The sequence below is a fragment of the Eptatretus burgeri genome, chromosome 10, assembly GCF_056783735.1.
Source record: "Eptatretus burgeri isolate ZD-2024b chromosome 10, Ebu_testis_v1, whole genome shotgun sequence".
Taxonomy (NCBI): domain Eukaryota; kingdom Metazoa; phylum Chordata; class Myxini; order Myxiniformes; family Myxinidae; genus Eptatretus; species Eptatretus burgeri.
Window position 1 is genome coordinate 67916052 of NC_140970.1, and position 22657 is coordinate 67938708.

The following is a 22657-nucleotide window of genomic DNA, read 5'->3' on the forward strand; positions in this document are numbered from 1 at the left end:
CAGTCGGATGACTCACAAATCCTGGATATCACGTGATCAAGCTTAATGAAGAGGAAGAGAACGTTCCCCCCAGGAAGAAGGAACCATTGCTTTTTTTCCTGAAAAAAATAATCGATCGTTTTAACTTCAAGCTGCACTGCTACGAAATAAATTATACGAACGATAATACTGTATAAACCTCGGTTGTACTTTCAGTTGTGAAATGTTGACGAAGTAATGACGACACCCAAAAATTATTTTTATTACGCACATCCGGTGTGACGTCACGACTCGGGCGTTTTGTCGAGGAAGAAGGTCGCGGCGGACGTTGCGCTCGTGTTGTAAAAGGAGAACGAAGATCGTCGTGTTCGTCGTCTGCCTTGTATTTCATAATGCCTGAATCGGCGTTAAGGGTCGCTGTGGTGTGTTCTAGCAACCAGAACCGGAGCATGGAAACGCATAGTGTTTTGAGGTAAAAACAGTTTGCGAAGCTACAGCCGTTTATTTATTTATTTATTTATTTTGGTTCTCCATTTTTCGTCTTTGTGTCGTTGTGTAAAAGGTGGAATTTCGTGGTTTGTATTATTATTTTAATTTCTTTTTTTTCCTCAGATTAATACATTAGTCGCTAACGAGCTGCAATTCGATATATTTATTTATATATTTATTTATTTTATTTTTTTTGCTGCGTCATGATCGTTGTGAGGAAAATACTCGACGTATGTAAAGTTCACTATGCCTGTTCTGTTGTTTATCCGAAAGAAGAAGAAGATGTTTTGTATTTAACAAAGTCTGAGGTGATTGACCTCCGGAAGTGCATCTTTTTTTTTTCCCCCCCCATTATTTAACAACGCCTTGTCTTTGCCTGCGACCGCCATTTTCTCCTTCGGCGCCATTTTGAGGTTTCTCCGTCTCACACTTCAAATAATTGTGACTTTCGATGTGAATAAAGATTTTTTTTTTCCTTTATTCATCGTGACAAAACGTAACGGGGAGTTTGAGTGACTTGCTCCTGATCCAGGTGAGTTTCGGGACTCGCGGTCATATTTGATTTAATTTTTTTTTTTTTTAATTCGATGCCGTTTTATGAAAGGGTGAAGGTGTTTGGTTTTGCGGCAGTTCTCGCTTGAGTTTGTTGTTGTGCCGTGAGTACCGTCTGATCTTTATTGTACAATTTTAATACAATCTCTGAAATGTAAATAAACCTCCATATGTTGCGATGTCCCGTCTATGTAATCTTCCGTGCGGTGGATGTGCAGCGTTTTTATAGAGTCGTAAGTAGAACGGGTATCGTTTGTGATTGGGACCAGTGATGAGCAATTTGGTAATTTTTCAGCTTGTAATCAGCTGGATGACTGACTGAGGCACACGAGCTTCCTCATTTCACCTTCCTTCTGTCGCAGCTGCATCTTCTGGCAGAGTAAGACTGACTACGTTCTTCCTGCTATATTTGCAGATGAAGCCTTGATGTTTTGTTTTCTTTGAACGATGTTCGATGTTTTGCTTTCAAAAATTTTTTTTTTGTTTTCTTTTGCTTTGCTTTGCTTGCTGATGGAGTGCTGCTCCCCCCCCCTCTGGGCTGGTGCTCCTGCCTCCCACCTTTCTCTGCTTCACGCTGTGGAAACCAAGGTATTTCAGATTATTGGCATCTCCCGTGATGAGGCTGAGTCTTTGGGCCTCTCAGTCAATCACCGCAGGCTGGTCAGTGGTCTTTCTGTCTTCGACCGTCTCCTCTCCAGCCTCGCCCCCCCCCCCGCTCTCTCTGCGATTTATCCCCACCACATTTCCGCAGGGTGCTCAAAGTTTGCCAACAACCCCATTCTGGTGAAACTACCAAAATCACGAATCACTGCTCACCTTCACTCTTTCATTCCTCTTTTTTTTTTCCTGCCTTTGGAATAAACTCCCTCACTCTATTCATTCCCATTCTTCCCTCCAGGTCTTCAAAACAGCTGTTCACCACCACCTCTTATCGTCCCCCATCCAAATCCTCGATCTTTTCTACCCCCGATAATCCACCCAAGCCCACCTCCTTCAAATTCCATGTTTTCCTTCCTGAAAGTCCCTGTAATGTCCATCTTGTATTCGCCATGTTCCCCTCCCCATGTTCCCCTCCCCATGTTCCCCTCCCCATGTTCCCCGTCCCACCTCTCTCCATTCCACAGATCTAATGTCTCTGTTCCCCACTGTTTTGTCCTTCCCACTCCCGCCCCTCTTGTTTCATGCCCCCCTTGCTGTGCGTTGTGTGTTCGCTCTCACACGAGCTTCGACAAGGTATACAAAAAAAAAGGGATTTCCCCTCGGGTTGAGCTTTTTAATACATATATATATATATATATATATATATATATATATATATATATATATATATATATATATATATATATATATATATATATATATATATATATATATATATACCGGGCGTAGTGGTATGCAGCTGTAATCCGGCGACTCGGAGGATCGCTTGAGGACGGGAGCTCTGCACTGGGCCGTGCTATGAGAGAGTGTCGGGCAGCCTGGAATCATGGCGAAACCCAATCCATATCCCTGTGTCATAAGAGGCGACCAGAGTTGCGTCAAGAAGGGCATCCGGCGTAAAACCTGTGCCAAATCAGTATGCAGATCATAGCGGATGATCCGCTGTTGCGACCCCTAACGGGAGCAGCCGAAAGATGAACAACATATATTTTTTATATATATATATATATATATATTATAATTTATTATCCCGTAATCTCGTGTTTTCTGCTTTGTTGGGTTGTTTGGTGTTTGTACGTGCTCACCATTCATGCATTGATTGTTTTTTATTTTATATTATTTTTCTTTCATTTAATCTACACTCTGCTTCGTTCGTAGACTATATTCTGTACATGTAGGATGGGAGCATTGGAATACTTACACGACGTTTATGTCTCGGGGATGTCCGTAGGGCCGTTTTTCAATATTTCAGCAGTGAGGCCACAGTTTTTATATTAAATTAATATTCCTCAATTTATATTCAATAAAAAAATTCCTTTTTGCAATTAAATTCCGAAAACGGGTGAAACTGCTCGTTATCGCCTCGCTTTTTGAAAAACCTCGTCTGTATGTGAGCATGATATATCAAAAAGTTGTGTATGGATTTGGACGAAATTTGGTGGACAGGTCGGGTGTATGACGAAGAATTGATTCGATCTTGGTAAAGCTCCAGATACGGATACGAGTGTTTATTACCTCAACCACCAAAGGTGGGAGGAGGTTATGTTGTTCTGTCTGTCTCTGTATTAGCTTGTTTGTGTGTAGGATATCTCAAAAAGTTGTGGATGGATTTGAATTTTAGTGGACAGGTTGGGTGTGTGACAAGGACGAACTGATTAGATTTTGATGAAGATCCGGACTCAGCAACTAGAATTTTTTTTTTTTTTTTAAGTGCTTCTTCACCATTGAGAGATGGGGTCAAAAATATACATAGCATGATATCTCAAAAATTTATGGATGGATTCGGATGAAACTTTGTGGATGCATTGGACATGATGAAGAATTGATTTGATTTTGGTGACGATCTGGATACAAGAATGGTTTAATTACTTCCGTTACCGAAGGTGAATGAGGTAATGTTTTCACCCCTTTCTGTCTGTCTGTGTACAGGATATTTCAAAAAGTTTTGGACGGAGCCAGATGAAATTTTGTTCACCGGTTGGGTGTGTGGCAATGACCAACTGATTAGATTTTGGTGAAGATTCAGATCTGGATCCGACTACTGAAATTTTTGAAATGATTCTTCATTGAAATCGGGTCAAAATCGATATATAACATGATATCTCAAAAAGTTATGGACGAATTATTGCAAAACTCGGTGGATGAGTTGGGTAGGTGACCAGAAGAAGCCGATTTATATTTTGGAGGTCTGAATCCAGATCCAGTCGATCGGAGGGATACAAAACGTAAACTGGTCAGTCTGAGGTACGCAATCTACCGAGTGCCGTTCTCGTGTTTATAGATCCCATTCCAATGGTATATATTTTATTTAAAAAAAATTTCCCATTTTTTAAATTAAATAATATGTTCTTTATCGATGTACTCGCCTTCTTAATTGTTCGATGTTTTTTGCATTCTGTTTGTACATATTTTATTGTGGTTCCTCGTTGAAAAAGGTTAACATGTAATGCTGGCTCCTCGGTTGTGGTTATGGCCGACAATTGCACATTATGTGCGGACCCAAATGCAATACCTTCTCACGAGGGAAATGTACAAAGTCTGACACATTTGTCAATAGGAGACATTAAACTGGTCCTTGGATCACAAGAGTTTGTTCACATCTGGCTGCAGCTCACTCACTGATGGGTGCAACGCTCCTTGCAAGTAGGGATCACTGAGGTTTCCTCACAGCCTGTTTTTGTTCAAGTTCATGCTGAAAGTCTGTTCACAGCCATGGGTGATTCCGAAGAGGGAGAACATCCTCTGAGTGTGATGCCTGGGTATTTTTTTACTTTTATTTTTCTGCTCCATGTATTTGTAGAACTGTAGGGGACCTGCACCATAGCTCTTTCCATGGAGTATTGGAGGGGCGATGACATTCAGTAAATTGTGTCTGTAGCTCCTCGGGTGCAGTGTCCACATTAAAAGAAAAGTGGTATGCAAACAGAGTTAATTGTTGCTCGCCTGAAAATCTTTGAAACAAGAGCTGAACTCTTGCAGTCGATCTGTGATGAATTTGCCATACTCTGCTGCTTTCTTGGTGGCAGTGCACTGTGTGCAATTGACTTTAGGCTGGGGAAGTGGACAAGGTTACCGACTGTTGCGTGGTGTTTTCGTAGCTGTAGTTCCAGTTGAAATTTCCTTGATGCTGTCATACAGATGGTTGATGAGTTTCCCTTTTGTCCTTTTCCTTGCATTTGAAAATTCAGATTACTGAGCTGAGTAGTAATGTCCACACAAAAAGCGATTTATCAGAGAGCCATTTCTCGTTTGAAAAAAGTTGCAAAGAAAGGTGGGTGAAGTGCGAGGCAATCTTTTTATTTATCTCCTTTCAGAGATTAAATTAAAAAAAAAAAAACATTTCTGCATTTTTCCCTCGACTCTGCAAACCTCCTGGTGGTACAGCATGTCTCCTTATTCTCCATCTATTTCTTCCATCATGGATCTGAACAGCTAATTAAGTGTTTTTTTTACTGAAGCAAAATTTACCCTTTTAATTGTGTCTTCGATCACCTCTCTCTCTAAAACCAACAGATTTTTCAGAGCTGTTCCTGATACAAAATGCAGTGGTATTTTACAACTTTACCACAGCTCTACTCTGTTTTATAACCATCTAATGTTGCAAGCCAGTTTTGCATTCAGTCATTGTTGGTGCCCCTTGGTTGTAATTGCTGCCATTTTCTACCAAGATACCCAGAATGACTCGACACTTGTATTAATCCTTCGATTGAATTGGCTGCCTTGGTGTTTCTGTGGCGTCTGCATGCCAGCCAATTGTCACATCAAAAGCTGCGTATAATCCAATATACTGTATCTGCACACTCATCTACTACAATATAATACACAGAAATATAATTTGCTTTTCTACATACCTGCTCAGCAATGTCTTGAGACCAGTCTTCAATGCAATGCGTTATTGAATTTCAAGAGAGACTGATGCTGGAAAACAGATCCTCCATTACAGGGCAAACATTTCAGCAGGTGTTGTCAAGCACTTTCACAACTCTTCTGGTGGCAAGGTTTTCCACTCTTGCCAATGAGGTGTGTGTTGCTGACCCTTTCTTGAACAGTCAAGTTTCTTACAAATGCTTCTGGAGGTTATTGTTTTTTTTTTTTTAGCTTTTTCCTTTTCGTGCATAGTTTGTGTATTTTCTATGAGGTTGCATGTTTTGTTTCGTGACACCGTTTGATATTGTACTAGTTCAATACCACAACGGATTCCTGGAAAATAAGATGCAGTGCCTTGTCTTGCACATCCATGAAGTAATTTTCAATCCATTCAATTCAATTTTCCAATTCAATGAAAGATTTGAGGAATGAAGGAAGGAAGGTAACAGGCAGAATGACCAAGTGATTTGTTTGTGTTAAATTGTTTTTTTTTGTGTTTTTTTTTGGAAAACGAGAGTCGGAAGCATATTAGGAATTTAAGAAGTGAAACAATACACCCATAACTAGAACCACGAGAACATATCGGGCCCAATACATTTTTGAAATATCATGCGATACAGTACTATATTGTTTTTGGCCCTATCTCTCAATGGTGAAGAATCGCTTTAAAAATTCAATGATTCTCGGATCTTCACCAAAATCAAATCAATTTGTCATGGTCACGCATCCAACCTGTACACCATGTTTCATCCAAGTCTGTCCAACTTTTTGATATCGTGCTTTTATTCGTTGCGCCCAATCTCAATGGTGAAGAATCGCTTATTCTCGTCGTCGGATCTGGATCTTCACCAAAATCTAATCATTTTGTCCTTGTCACACACCCAACCTGCCATCCAAATTTTATCTGGCTCCGTCCGCAACTTTTTGAGATCCTGTATACAGACATACTAATAAACATAGAAGGGTGAAAACATAATTTCCTTCAACTTCGGTGGTGGATGGAATAAAACAATGTCAGGCTCAAGTTGAGATGCACTTTCTAGCTTGGTTGTGGAGGAAGAATGCCAGAGATGCACGATCACAAATTTGACTAGATGTTGCCGTGAAGGGATGTTTAAACTTGAATGGATTATAAAGACATTATTGACAATATGGATGAAATTAAAGACTGGACAGATCCAGTGTGGGAATCTTCACATTGAGCAGGTAAAAACCAGCATCCAGAACTGGAACTGAACCTCCACCCCTGACTATCTCTGAATTCTTCTCTTTTGAATGTTAAAAAAAAAATGTGGACATCTTTCAAGGAAAGCCCTAAAGTTTTAGCACTTGACTTTACATATTTTTGCTGATTGTGGCCGAAGAGTTGGGGGTACCAACAAGTCGGTACATGACTTTCGAAATGACGTAATCCGCCCCAGAAATTTCGGTGCACATGTGCAGAAACCCCAAGCATGGGGGGGGGGGTGTTCGTTGGGGCAGCCGAACGAATGATTGGAGCAACCCTTAGAAACCATGCATGCCAGATAATGATAACCGAAATAGCTCGCAAAGGTTCATAAAGAAGCCCAAAATACTTTGAAACGTACCGGTGAGAAAGGGGTTTGACTCTGCACACCTAGAGAGTTGATGAAGTTTCTGAACTCCCCCAAAAAGCTAATAGTTTGCAGCTCCCAAGACTGCAAACTCCTGAGGACGTGGACTGATGCAAGGCCCAAAGGTTCATAGATGGGCACGTTCTACCCAACCTATCGACGATTGCTGCCAGATTGTGGACTTTGAACCTTGTGAGATGGCTTGTGTGACCATGGCAGGCTGGGCGTATGCTAATGGAAAGACAATCTCATCATTACTAACGTTCAGGCAGACTTCAAATCTGTCTTGGTTGCTTCTCAACACTTGGGAAGGTCTCATCTCTGGCTTATCATTGGCTCAGGTAAGTGTAAAATGATTATACTTTCCATTAATCATATTTGAGTGTATGGGCTGTGTGGACTGATTTTTTTTTATTTTTTTTATTATTCTTTATTTATTTACTCGCTTATGAAATAAATAATTTTTAATTTTTTTTTTCCCAACCCTCCTTCCCTTTGGTTCCAGCCACGTGTGTGTGTGTGTGTGTGTGTGTGTGTGTGTGTGTGTGTGTGTGTGTGTGTGTGTGTGTGTGTGTGTGTGTGTGTGTGTGTGTGTGTGTGTGTGTGTGTGTGTGTGTGTGTGTGTGTGTGTGTGTGTGTGTGTGTGTGTGTGTGTGTGTGCGCGTGTGCGTGTGCGCGTGCGCGTGTGTGTGCGCGTGTGCGTGTGCGCGTGTGCGTGTGTGTGCGCGTGTGTGTGCGCGTGTGTGCGCGCGTGTGTGCGCGTGTGTGCGTGTGTGCGTGCGCGCGCGCGCGCGCGCGCGCGCGACCCCCTGCCATTGCTCGCTTATATTAATAGAAGGTGGAAACGTGACACCATCCACAGATATTTACATTCAAGAACGGACCAGTTGTGGTTAATTGTTTTGAAATTGCCACATTTTTATCGAGATGCTGAAAGTTATCTTAAGTAGATTATTTGAATTGCAGGCTAAAAATGCCTGGTGAGCCCACAGCCCACGTGCAAAAGGCCTCGTTATCATTTATGTATTATTGAAGAGGGTTGTGAGAAACATTTATTTTGGAAGCATTTTGCAGCAACTCTAGTGTCCAATTTTTTTCAGAAATTCTTACAAAAGTCGTGCATGCTGCTTTGACCTTTTGTATAAATTGGACACCTATGAAATATGGCAAGGATCTTGACTGCCAGTCAAATAAACCTCAAAAGGTGATCTAAACTTTTATATTTTCCAATCTAAATGAGAGTTCATAGCTTGCATTCTTGTTCCCTCGATGACCAGTTGATAGTCACGATATAACCGAACCTCCATAATTGCTTTATTTCACCAGGCTAGAATGTGATAAACGTGTCGGTACATTTCTCCTTTGGGGTATTGTAAATCTAATCTTATTATTTAAGTGCTTTAAAATTTGAGTCATCTGTACAAAGAAAACCTGTCTTGGACATAATGTGTACGTGACCAGGATTTTATGGCTGGCTATTGATTATTACTGATCTGTGTAGGTTTGCTTGTGATCTCGAGCAGCACAGCAAAATGGCTTTAGATGCGTTTTAGTGCCTGTGGCTTATAATAGCCCCACCTGCAGGACCATATGAGGAACTAGCCAGGGTACCCAGTGTTGCCTGGTCTTTTTTTTTGTGGGCCGAAACATTTCCTTACACCCACAAGGAAATGGGGTTGGGGATAATATTGTCTTTCACATAGATACAAAGTATTTGGCACGAAAAAGTGATTATTTAAAATAAAAACTTTTTTTTTTCTTTTCTCGAAAAGACTCCCAGGTTTGATGCACTTCTCAAGGTTTGACTTTGATACATTCAGCGATCTCTGAACAAAATGATTACAGACAGACACATTGACAAATGGCTCTCTCCTAGTATAGATTAGGGATAATTTGGGTTGGGGGGGGGCTGTGGGAGTTCCACAAAAGGTGTCCGGTATTGTATTGAAAATTATAATTTAGAGATTATCATGGTGCCATCAGTCAATTTTGTGTGGACTGTTCCAGCAATTGCATCCTTTCATCTGTAAAGGTTTACGGGACATGTGTTGTTCCAACCATTGGTGTAGAAGCACAACTGGAAAGGCATCCTCCACCACTGCTTCAATCCACAACTGCATCACTGAGCATGGTCACAGGAAATGATGCCCCTTATCCTCCCCACATAGCACACCCTCCCTCTATCCTTATCCTCTGCACCCCCCCCCCTTCCTAAAAAAAACAAAAAAAAAAACAACCTTATTAATATGGTGTTGACAGTTCTTCATTGTTAGGAGGTTTTTATATTTTCTGACCTGTTGCATCAAAAGGATTGGTACTAAAGGGCTAAGTTCCCGTTTTTAAAATTTTTGCATTAAAAGTTTCCAGAAAAAAATAAAGGGGTCCATCAACCTGTCCGGCAGGTGGAGGTACTCCTATGGTAAACTATCGTGTATCGGACCGTTTGCCGAGAAAATTATTTTTTTAAATGCAGGCATGTACGTACGTATGCCACACATACACTTGTAGGTTTGTAAAAGCATGTGCCTTCAAGAGTCTCACCTTTTCGGATTATTTGGATTCCTTGCATTTTTGGCCAAATTCTCAACTTTTTTTTTTCACCTCAATTGTAGAATCTTACTTTGAATTTGCAATTGCTCACTGGTTTTGACACCAATGCAAATACTTATTACGGATACTACCCTTGGCATAAAACAGTTTCAAATGGAGCATCTTGCCACCATAAGAGCATTTAAATTGCAACAGATGCGACATGCGCCACCAAGCTTTCTGGCTCGACGACAGAAGACTCCATTTTCATTTTTGCTTCCTCAATCCCTACCCTGTCTAGAATCCCATGCAGGCACTGGCGACTTGCCGGTGAAGTTTAATGGTGGTGCTTCACTGAGCGTGGTGTGAATAGAGTTTGTTGCAATCGATTCATGTTGCATATTTTACATAAAATAAACATAAAAAAATTGTCACCTAAAATAATGTTACACACACACAACACTGTGAGTTGAATTGCCAAGGTGGAGGCAGTTGTGTTGTTCGTAGGTGGAGGTGGGGATGCATTTCCACTTTTGATGCAGGCCAACTTCCTTGTACCAAATTTTTTTATGCTTATGAAACATGACCTTTATTCAGATGCTTATGATGATTTATTATTTTAAAATGTGGATGTGCAACTGCTTCAATACGATATACTGCCCAACCACTGAGAAATACACTACCAATTTTGTTTTCATTGCACTTTGTTATAAAAGTGATTGAGTCATATATATATATATATATATATATATATATATATATATATATATATATATATATATATATATATATATATATATATATATATATATATATATATATATTGGTTTGTGTATGTTTCCTGAGGTGTTGGTGATTCTTAAATGCATTTGTGATGCCCAAAAAAGTAAAACCCTGTAGCATCAGACAATTGACATGCTTTCAAACAATTTATTAAAATTTTGTATGTTAGGAAGACCATTCATCAAAGGGGAAAAGCATGCATCGGAATGGAAGATTTTAGTGGCAAACTGCACTTATTTTGGACGTACATTATTATGTCCAAACCTTTTTATTTTTCAAAAAGTCAGCTCGCTATCATGTGCAGCCTGTGGGCTGCTGGTTGCTTCATTTTCTGGGAGTGTGGCTGTGCCACTGATGCAGTACCATCTATTTCCAGTAGACGTGTACTCGGCCTGTCATCCTTCTGTGGTCAGCAAAATGAGTCAACCCCACCTGGTGTTAATTCAATGGAAACGGGTGCTCAAACTCAAGACCCTAAGATCTTAAGCCAACCACCTTAGCTGTTAAGCAACACCAGGCTTTCAAGTCAGAGAAAGGGACAGAATAGCAGGTGAGAAAATTTGGCCTTTGGTATGTTGGTAGTTTGCTTGATGAACATTTGATGTTGAAGGGTTGTAGAAATCCAGGTGATTCAAGACCATCTGATATCCCATTGATTGCCAAGGTGTCCAAATTCTGTGAGCATTTGGCCATGCACTATTGTAATAATTGGTGAGTTGAATAAATCTTCACTCTGTATTTCGCAGGTTCTGTGAGAGGTGAGGTGGGAGGTATAGTTCCTTAGATAACGATGCTCTTCTATGTACTAATGCTTTGTTGACTAATGGGTGAGGAACCATTAAGGAAGGTGACTTGCTGGAAATAACCTATAAACATGAGAGCATGCCTCAGAACTCAAGAACCTGAATATCAAGATCAACTGTCAGCGATATCTGTCTTTCACTTGCGCATGTGAAGCGAATACCAGGATTAGGCAATTGGTTTATTTTGTCTGTCTTTGATCAAGGAACAACTTTATTTCAATTGAATCTTATATTTTGAAGACGAGAAAACGAATCGGAACGCGAACCTCCAGTTTCGCAGTACTTTGGCTCTGAATCTGGAAAATTGTATATAATCTTTTCCTGAGCGTGCAGGCGCACACACAAGAAGATGATTATTATTTTTATTTTTGTCTGGCAGTCAAATTTGAGGATCATTGCAAATGGGAAATTTACTGTTTTTAGGGTCGGCCGGCGTAAAGGACGTCATCAACAGGCATGAATAAATAAATAAACTTGTTAAATAAGGCGAAGACAGTACATCGATGGTAGTAAACTTTTTATGCCAGTGTTAAAAACCTTAATTGTATTTCAATTTAATTTTATGCAGTACTTCAATGCAAATTGCCTTCTTGGCACTTTAAAAAACCTCCAGTTTAGCAGTACTTGGACAAAGTATTACGCCATTTCTACCAATCAAATTTTCCGCTCGCTCTGTGTTGGGGAACATGGAGATTCAGATAAAATTGCACGTGGGAAATATAGATTGTGTTTGGAATTGCAAAGCAAAAGTTAAAAAGGCCTCTTCCATGTCCTCTTTCTCAAAACTGCATGGGGAAAGGTGTTCTGTGATCTCTTGTTTTCTGTGTTATCTGATGCTCATTGAGGGCTTTGCTATTTTGCATGTCTTGAGATATATTGTGTCTTCAGAAAGTATTCACACCCCCTGACTTTTTCAAATTTTGTTGTGTTACTATACAGCCTGAATTTAAAATAGATTACATTTTTATCACTGATCCACACAAAATACCCCACAATGAGAAAGTGAAAACACTTCTGTTTTTTTTGAATTTTTCTTTTTATTAATTGATGACAAATGAAAAGATGAAATCTCTTGTCAAGCATTCAACTCCCTGAGTCAATACCTTGTGGAAGCCTTTAGCAGCAATTATAGCTTGAAGACTTATTTGGTATATCTGTAGCTGCTTTGCACATCTCAATTTGGGGGTTTTCTTCTATTCTTCCTTGCAGATTTGCTCAAGCTCTGTCAAGTTGGATGGGGGAGTGTTTGAACAAAAATCTTCAAGTCTTTCCACAGATTCTCACTGGGATTCAAGTCTAGGCTTTGGCTGGGCCATTCAAGGACTTTCAGATTCTTGTTCTGAAGCCATTCCAGTATTGCTTCGACTGTATGCTTGGGGCCATTGTCGTGTTGGAATGTAAATCTTTGCTGCAGTCCAAGGACTTTTGCACTCTGAAGCAGGTTCTTGTCGGATTTCCCTGTATTTGGCTCCATTCATTGTTCCCTCTATCCCTACAAGTCTCCCAGTCCCTGCTGCTGAAAAGCATCTCCATAACATGTTGCCATCCCCATGCTTCATGGTAGGGATGGTGTTAGTTGGGTGATAAACTGTGCTCGTTTGTGCCAGATGTACCGCTTTGTGTTCATGCCAAAGTGTTTAATTTTAATCTTGTCAGACCACAATCTTTTATGTCATGCTCTGTCTTTTACACTCCTTTTTGCAAGTGTGAGGTGTGATGTCATGTGCCTTTTTCTCAGGAGTGGCTTCCGTCTCATCACTCTCTCATAAAGCCTAGATTGGTGAAGTGCTGAAAAGACTGTCATCCTTCTGGCGGGTTCTCTCATCTCAGCCAAAGAGCTCAAGTTGTCAGAGTGATCATTGGGTTCTTGGTCACCTCCTTGACAAAGGTCCTTCTTGCTTGGTTGCTGTTTGGTCAGACAGCCAGCTCCAGGAAGAGTCTGTGTAGTTCTGTATTCTTTACATTTCTTAATGATGGAGCTCACTGTGCTCGGAGCTTTCAACACTCGAGAAATTGTTTTATCTCCTTTCCCAGATTTGTCTCCTCACAATTCTATCTGAGTTCTATGGACAGTTCCTTGGACTTCATGGTAGTTTCTGCTCTGACGTGCACTGTCAACTGTGGAACATTATATAGAAAGGTATGTTTCTTTCTAAATCATGTCCAATCAATTGAATTGGCCACAGGTGGACTCCAATCAAGTTGAGGAGACATCTCAAGGATAATTATCAAAGGCGATTGGGTGCACCTAAGCTCAATTTGGAGTGTCGTAGCAAAGGATTTGAATACTTATTGACGCAAGACATTTCAGTTTTTCATTTTCAATTAATTTGTAAAAATTTCTAAAACGATGTTTTCACTTTTTCATTTTGAGGTATTTTCTATAGCTCAGTGACAAAAAATGTAAATTTAATTCGGGCTGTAACGGCTCATGGATGAGAGGCCAAAGTAGGCTGACAACTGCAGAGCAGCAGACTGGCTACAGTTAGTCAACTGACAGTCCAGGACACCATTGGTGCTGAAAGACCCATAAAAGAATGGACAAACTCTTACCTTAACACAAATGTAGTATGGCAGCCGACGACCATGCAGAGTTCCACTTCTTTCAGCAAAAAACAAAAATGTGCGGTTGCAGTGGGCTCAGGAAAAAAAAAAAACATTGGAGGATTGGAAAAACATTGCCTGGTCTGATTAATCCCGATTCCTGCTGCTTCACACTTCACAAAACCACATTAGTACATGCATCCATCATGCTGTGTCAACACGCAGACTGCTGCTGGTGGTGTGATGGTGTAGGGTGTGTTTTCATGGCACACATTGAGCCCCTTGATAAGCCTGGTGTGTTCGCAGTGGTTAGGGCAGCGGCTTGGGATCCAAAAGGTCCTGAGTTCAAGCCCCGTTGGGCCACTAAATTAATACACCGGGGTTGACTCAGCCTGTCATCCTTCCGAGGTGGGCGAAATGAGTACCAGTGTACTGGGCCGGTGTATGCCCTGGTTAAAATAGGTGTACCATATCCCTGTGTCGTAAGAGGCAACCACGGTTGTGTCAGGAAGGGCATCCGGTGTAAAACATGTGCCAAATCACTATGCGGATCATACGGATGATCCGCTGTGGCGACCCCTAACGGGAGCAGCCGGAAGAAGAAGAAGAAGAAGACATTGAGCCCCTTGATACAAGTCGAGCAAAGTTTGAATGCCACAGGATATCTGAACATCATTGCCAATCAGGTGCATACCTTCAGGGCAGCAGTGTATCCATCTGGGAATGGATTTTTTTTCAGCAGGATAATAATGCCCCATGCCACAAGACTGGGATTATCCAGGAATGGTTCCACAAGCATGACAGTGAATTCAGCTAACTGCAGTGGCCTGCTCAGTCACCAGATCTCAATCCAATTGAGCATCTGTGGAATGAGATGGAACGAGCTATTTGGAGTCGAGAAATATCATTGGAAAGCAGGTTCAAGGACGTTGGAGCCTGCCGATGCTCTTGATGTATCAAAATTATGATTTTTCATTTTCTTTACAATGTGAAGAAAGTTGGTAGGAATCCCATGCAGGTTAGAGTGAAGACAGGTTAAAAGTTTCAAGTTACCAAGAAGATAGATGCGTTGCAATATTTTAATTTTATTATTGTTATTTTTTTGCCATAGACAAATTTGGAGGTTCATAATTGAGTGTGGGATGGTGTGAAGAGTATCAAGACATTACATTAGATCTGTATGTACAATGTATTTGGTGGTGAATCAAACCATGCACATTTCTTCTGCAATGGCTGTGTAAAAACATGGGTATCCACAAAAGCAGCAGTGAGAAGAAATGATGGGGATGTCATCTTTAAATGTGACCAAGTATTTCCCAAGGTTGAAATGGTGGTGACTGCACGTTGGAAAGATGCTTCAGGAAGTGAAGGAAACTGTCCAAGGACATGATGACAATTGAGTGCAGATAAATTGCAAAAGGTGCTTATGTGAGATTGGCAAGTGATCTCGTCTCCTCAACCTTCAAGGTTTGCAGTTGGAGAACAGGCACAGTCAGTTTCTGGTAGCTCAAGTTCAAGACACCAGAATGCTGCTGGCTGTGGGCAGCATGCTGATAATTGAGGTTGTTGACTGTGAGAGGGGTAACAACAATCTTTTACTTTGATGTTAAGTCAACATCTCTTGACAGAAAACTGGAGGATTAAAACTCTGCGATGAGAATCATCACAGATGGGATTGGAGTAACAGATGTAGGAGTGAGGCTTGGTGTTCTAAACCAGAAGACAGGTAAAGCCACGTGTATTGGTGGTTTTGATGATGGTGGAATGGGTGGGGAAAAAAGGAACCACTGAGTGGAGGTGAGCAGTGGTTCTGGATTTTGTGAGTTTCACTATGAGAGTTGCCTGCAGGACCATGTGTGTGTGCACTGCAGAAACCTGGGGTGGATTTAATGCAGAAGGAACAAGACCATAATTGAGGTGGTAATGAGAGTCTACTAACCTGTCTGTGATGCGAAGGTAATGGGCCCAGATCTTGGCTTCATCGTGGCAGATTCCAACGGGTTTGAAGGCCTTCAGTTCCACAGCATCAAGCTGAATACGGTATGAGGCAGGGGTGCCAGTCGAGCTGGGAGAACAGTACTTCATAAAGCTGTGGGTGCAGGCTTTGTAGCTGGATGAAAGTTCAGGTGTTCCAAGGAAAGACTGCATGATGGGGGACATCCATTTGATGATCGGCGTTGGAGGTCAACTTGGGTACATCATTTGCCTCATCATTACAGGCTGAGTCTTTGGGCCTCTCACGCTCATCGCAGGCAGGTCGGTGGTCTTTCTGTCTTCTACTTTCTCCTTTCTGGTCTCACCCACCCCCCCCTCCGCTCTGTCTACGATGCGTCCCCATCATATTTCCGCAGGGCACTCGAGGTGTGCCAATAATGGCCTTCTGATAAAACTGCCAAAATCGCGAATCATTGCTCATCTTCACTTTCATTCCTCTTTTTTCCTGCCTTCGGAATAAACAACCACACTCTTTCATCCCATTCTTCCCTCCAGGCCTTCCAAACAACTGTTTCCCACCACCTATTTTCTACCCCCGTTAATCCACCCCAAACCCACCTCCTTCAAATTCCCTGCTTTCCTTCCTGAAAGTCCCTGTATTGTCCATCTTGTACACCCCATGTTCCCTGCCCCATCCCTCTCCCTTCCACAGATCTCATGTCTCTGTTCCCGACTGTTTTGTCCTTCCCTCTCCCACCCCTCGTCTCATGCCTCTTTCCCCCCCCCCCACCCCCTTGCTGTGTGTTGTGTGTTCACTCTCATACAAGCCTTGACAATGTATACAAAAAAATAGAAAACGTGTCTCTTCATTCATCATTACAGAGTCCTGCTGGTCATACTCTGGCTCCTCATCATCACTAGTCATGTTGGAGCAACTGTTCAACTTGCTTCGGTGCGATACATTTCAAGCCGTTAATGATGCATGAGCAGTCAGTTGGCCGACAAGCAAGCACACTTGCACGGCGTCAAACAAAACAACTTCGGGAGCGGGGGATCCTATCATCCACTGGATAACAAGGCTGCCATCTTCACTTATCATCCATCCGTGCCCTTGACTGGGGTTAGGAATATCTGGCGAAGTGACTAAACTCCGTCGCCATATGTCTGTCTGGTAGTTAGATTGACGTGTGTGCTGTAGGAGTGTCTTTACACCTGTTGCTGCACTCGTTTAGAATACACAGCACTGGATGGAAAAACAAAGTGTTGAGTTTGACACACGACCTCCTTTCCATGTGCGTACATCCATCTGTCTCAGCAGTGCTTGCTTTTGACAATATTGACAGGCAAGAGGAAGTCCTCAGTGGCAGGAACCTCACATCGTGTCAACGGTATCATTGTTCAACCAACATCCTCATCATGTGTGCCACGAAGGATAAGTGCACAATAAAGACACCGGATGCGCAACTGCCAATATACGTTATTGGGAAAAGGAACAGTCCATCTGCAATCATACCATCCGATCTGACAGCAACGTATGCAAGTGCAGCACTGAGAACACGTCTTGGCGCGTGCGTATGACATATTTGAGAAAACAAGTTCTTGGACAGGGTTCAACATTCAAATGAGAGCACAAATAAGTGATGACATGTGATGGGATAGCTGCCTACAATTAATGTACCTGCAACTGAATTATCAACCATCCAGGAAATCTTTTGATGGTCTATTTATATCCAGTCATTTCTACATCTTGAGAGCATCGCAGTTGTCTTTGATCAGGCACTATGCAAAGACAACAAATTGTATAGGGGAATCGTGCTGATTATGGGAACTTCCATAAAATCTACAACTTGATGTCCTCAGTTGGTAAGATGTTTGGGGATGCTGGACTTTGAGATCTGACTGTGGAATCGGGAGTCATTGCAGAATGATCAATCAACAAGGTTCTTGAGGGGAAACGGTACAACCGGACTGTCTGTCTTCATCAGCTGACATGAAGTGCTGCTGAGGTTATCATGGTTAGGCTTTGAAGAATGGCTGGAAACCAACCATGCTGAAGATCTGCCAAAGTTGAATGACTATTTGGGTCGTGTTTGAGCTTCACCAGAACATTTGTCACACCACACACGATGCTGCTGTCACAAATCCTGCCGGACGATTCTTGACCTGTTTCTTGCTTACCTGAAAGTTTTATGACACGATAGACGTCCACTTGGATGACATGTGTATGTATATATATATATATATATATATATATATATATATATATATATATATATATATATATATATATATATATATATATATATATATATATATATATATATATATATATATATATATATATATATTTGATATTCCACTAGGATTGCTGGGTGCTGACAGTCCCTCTATCTTTCATGCATTTGAGGCATGATTCATTGGTGTTTTGCCATGGACAAATCTTTGATAGGACTTCGTCCGTGGACTGAATGTGATGCCCTCAGAACATTTGCTTCGCAAGGAAAGATGAAGGTTTTGAAAATCCTCCTGTGTGATCAGAAGTTCATAGATATATTTGCATCACTTGGAATGAGCTTGAACATAACCAATGACGTGTTCTGCATCACCCAGGAGTTTGTATGTCAAGTTTATTGTCGCAATACCAAAGTGACTAAAATTAATAAACTCGGATACCAAATGTTCCGCAGTACACGAGGGGAGCTCAAATCAGGACAACTTCCACCGTGTGAGGACACGCTCCTACAGCACACACGTCAATCTAATTACCAGGTGGCCATATGGTGACGGAGTTTAGACAATTTGCCAGATATACCTAACCCCAGTCAAGGGCATGGATGGACAAGTGAAAATTTCAGCCTTGTTATCCAGTGGATGACAGGATCCCCCTCTCACGAAGTTGTTCTCAGTTTGATGTATGGCAAGTGTGTTCCCTCTTGTCAGCCAACTGACTGCTCGTGCATCATTAACGGCCTGAAACGTACAGCAGTGTGCAAGTTACACACTTGCTCCAACATTGTGATTATGAGAAACCAGACCATCAGGACTCGTCAAATGGCGCTGACAAATGAAAGGACACCTACATTAGTATGCGAATAATTATCTGAAATGTGAAGGATAGCATTAAAGCTTATACTTGCCTTATATTTGTATGTTAAATATTTGAGTAAACATGATACTGGGTGAAGAAAATTTTGTGAGAAAAATCCAAATTCTGATGTATTTTCTCAATCATTTCAGAATCCAATGGACCAATATTTACAAAACTTATACTGGCATGTGGCAAATTTTATACCAAACATATCTTCAGGGCTTATATGCCTCAGATCAGTCATTGTAAAGTTGTAGTCAATTTTCAGAAATATGATCAAATGAGGCAGCCATTTTATAAGATAGCTGCTAAAAAGGTGTTTAGCTATTCTTTTGAGAAGTCCATCAATTTATTTATTTACTTCAGACATAAATCTAACTGGAAAATACAGTGGCTTTTTGTCCCCCTTTTCTGGTAGTCTCCTCCAAAATATTGATTAGCTCATGGACTAAAAGCTCAAAATGGTCAAGTAGTCCAGGAGCAAGGCAATCCTTCTTGCTGCTAAGAAAAAGTGTGATACTAGGATCATTGGATTGAGGGAAGATCTTATTGCAAAGGAAGCCAAATAACCTAACACTTGTCGTGACTGTAAGACTGGATGTGACGGATGAAGAGCAAACGTCGAATCGGAAGATGCATGCTGAAGCCTTCAAAAACTTGTCGATGTTCCTCGAAAATGAAGTCATCAAAAACAAAACTCCCATGTTGGCGTCAGTAATTTTCAATTTGTACAAAGAAGTTTCTTGCTCTTAGAGGAACACAGGATGACATTGATAGGTACACTACACAAAGTCTGATATCGAAGATTAAGGAACGATTCCTGGAAATCCTCATTGACAAATGAGCAAACAAATCTGGAAACCTTGTATTCCACTCATCACTGACGTCTGCTGAGGCATTTGCTATGCTGACTGATTCCAATGAAAAGATTGAATAAATCAGGTGTGCTGCCATGGCATTGCGATCTCTAACAGCTGAGGAGGTAGATGTCCAAGCTGTTACATCCTTTATCTGTGTGCTGTATGGCTTCAAAACCTCTGACATTAATGAAGCCAGATACAAGGCGTTCATGCGAATGGGTGGTGGTGACGAAAAGGAGCCCCTTGCCAGAATAAAGAAGATAAACTGTGCCTCTTCCCCCGTGCGCCAAGACACTTGATAATCATATGAAAAGGGCGCACTATGGGGCAAGAATCTGGAAGAGAACTGATCAGACAGGTCCGACAGACTATGGATGGAAGTTGTCTCAAAACTGCTTTGAACCAGACTGGTATCCAGGAAGTTCAGTTCGAGTCCCTCACAGGCCCACAGGATGATGGGAATGGCGTGGAAGATAATTCAGTAGATTAGGAAGAGTCAGATAATGCTTGGAGTGAGGACTGTGATAGTGACGAAAGTGATAAAGAAGACTTATAATGCCAAGATGACATCAAGTTAAATATGTGAACTGCACATTTGCAAGTTTTCCATACATCGTTGTTCGGTAATGGCGTCGCTTAATGAGTGGGTGTGCTACACATTTCCCACTAATAACACAGGTGTCAGGGTAATGATTGAATATAAAAATATCGGTATAGACACCTTATTTGTGATATTATCACGCACAGTTTTTCAGATAGTGAGGTTTCGGTAATGGTGTCACTAATTTAGTGGATGAACCATGTATTTACATGGTAAACTATACACTTTCTAGCAATATGCATAGCATCAGGGTAATGATTGACCATGTAAACATGGGTATGGACACCTTATTTGTGATATCATGCATAGTTTGCTAGATATTGAGGAAATTAGGTTTTTTCTGTAATTGCGTCACTAATTGAGTGGTTTCGGGGGGAAAGCCACGGGTCAGACCCGGCAGCAATGCATTTTTTGTGATGTCGGTGAATGGCCCTATCGACCATGAGGTGAAACGTTCCAGAGCTTTTCACTTGAATAAAGCTTCTGGGCTCCTGGACTAAAGGGTCAAAGCTGTCTAATCTATCTTGATGGTGTTAAATTCTAAGGGGTTTAAAGGGACTTGAAGGGCTGTAAAAGTCTAAACGGTGGAGGTATCTAAAGATGTCAGGTGTTGAAAGGGTCTTAAAGGTAAAAGGAGGCTTAATGTGTCTTGAGTCATCTGATTCTTTTCGGCCTTTGGCATATTTTGGGTCTAAAATGGTCTTCAACGGTCGAAAGGGTCTCAGCAGTCCAAAGCGTCAAAAGGAACATTCCAATAGTACATAATTAATAGGCATGTAGTCACACAGCTTCATGTATTGCGTTTTGGTTTTTATATATTTTTGTCCCCAGAATAGCACGATTGTATTGTTTCTGAAGATTTGTTAAATACAGGAAACAAAGGGCAGGTTCAGACTTCCATATCGAACTTTAATAATACGTTTTTGATCTTCAAAGTACAGAAACGCTGCAATTTTCTTGCGCCTCCGCAGAGTTGCCAGATATGTTATGTTTTCGTGTTGTCCATCCGTGCTAATTTTCTGTTTTCTCGACATCCGATTGACAATTTTCACAATGGGTGCGACTACTCATGTAAAATGTTTCAATGATAATTGACATCGGTCACGTGGTGTGGCAGCCATGTTAGAAAAAAGGAATTTTGGACCTCTATCTCAAACGGCTCCATGAAAATTCACACTAATCGTCTGGAATACATTGTGCACAAACGATCGAGCCGGATTTTTGATTTAGATCTTTGTTCACCCACAAGCACCCCCTCGAACTTTGGAGATTTCCAATTTCAAACCGCATTTTCGGTACTTTTCATTCAAATGGATACCGAGTAGTTATCAGTCTGGAACTGGATGAGATTTGATATGCATAATCTTAAGGTGATTCCCTATCCGCTATATGACATCCATTTTGCTCTATATCTTATAAAATATCATGCTCGTTGACCCATCGCCGCCTACCGGTGTGTGTGTGTGTGTGTGTGTGTGTGTGTGTGTGTGTGTGTGTGTGTGTGTGTGTGTGTGTGTGTGTGTGTGTGTGTGTGTGTGTGTGTGTGTGTGTGTGTGTGTGTGTGTGTGGTTGCGGATTTGGAAAGCTATCGCTTTCAGTTATATCTGTAAGTACATGTTGCCAGTTCGGGTCCTGTCCCTTGTTTAATGGGTAAATAAATGCGCTGCGTTTTGTATTAGGAAAACCATCAACAACAACAACAGCCGCAAAATGCCCGTTGGTGGCGGACACGCTGCCGGAACAGCAAGCTTCCCCTGCGCGCTCACTGGAATGCGGGCGTGTTCAGACTGCATCCCCGAGCTGAATTCCTTGCCTTGTATGGGCATAAAAGCAGCTCGTGGGTGGGGGGGGCATGGAATGCGGCAGCCCCCACCGGTGGCGGCTGAGTCACGAAGGGAGGAAAAGGCATGCCTCCGAGGAATGACAGGGCGCGCATGTGCAGAAGGTCGTCCGGTGTGGAAAGGGCGGAGTTATGTGGAGGCATCCTCCCCTCTGCCCCTTTCGAAGCGGGGGAGAAAAAGATAGTGCGGTCGAAGCGTTCGTTCTGTACTGCAATCGGCACGTCGAAGACTTCGTTTTGTACTGCGATCGGCGCGTCGAGGAGTTTGTTCTGTGCTGGGATCGGCGCGGTCCGCGCGCGCGGAGGTACATCAGATCTCGGTACGACATTTCTGGTCGTCTGGTTGATCCTCATTTTCGTCCTGGTGATCGCCATCGTGGTCGTCTTCGAGGACGGGTCCAATATAGACCCTGGCTTTCAGCTCGCCTGTCCCTCCGAGCTGAAAGTCATATTAAAGGCAATAGCCACCATTTCTGTCTGGGTGTGCGTGTGTCTGTTTGTAGCGCCCGTCTAGTAAGTAGTGAATTGTTTA

At 41.8% G+C, this 22657-nt stretch overlaps 1 protein-coding gene across 1 annotated transcript in view; it reads left to right on the forward strand.

The window, feature by feature from the left end:
* The first annotated feature begins 240 nt into the window (after window positions 1–240).
* Window positions 241–22657, forward strand: part of LOC147018772 (RNA polymerase II subunit A C-terminal domain phosphatase SSU72-like) — a 76449-nt gene continuing 54032 nt past the window's right edge. Inside the window, exon 1 of the mRNA XM_085898818.1 lies at window positions 241–451. Coding sequence (XP_085754944.1) covers window positions 372–451 — 80 coding nt within the window. The 5' untranslated portion in view covers window positions 241–371. The remainder of the gene's footprint in view (window positions 452–22657) is intronic.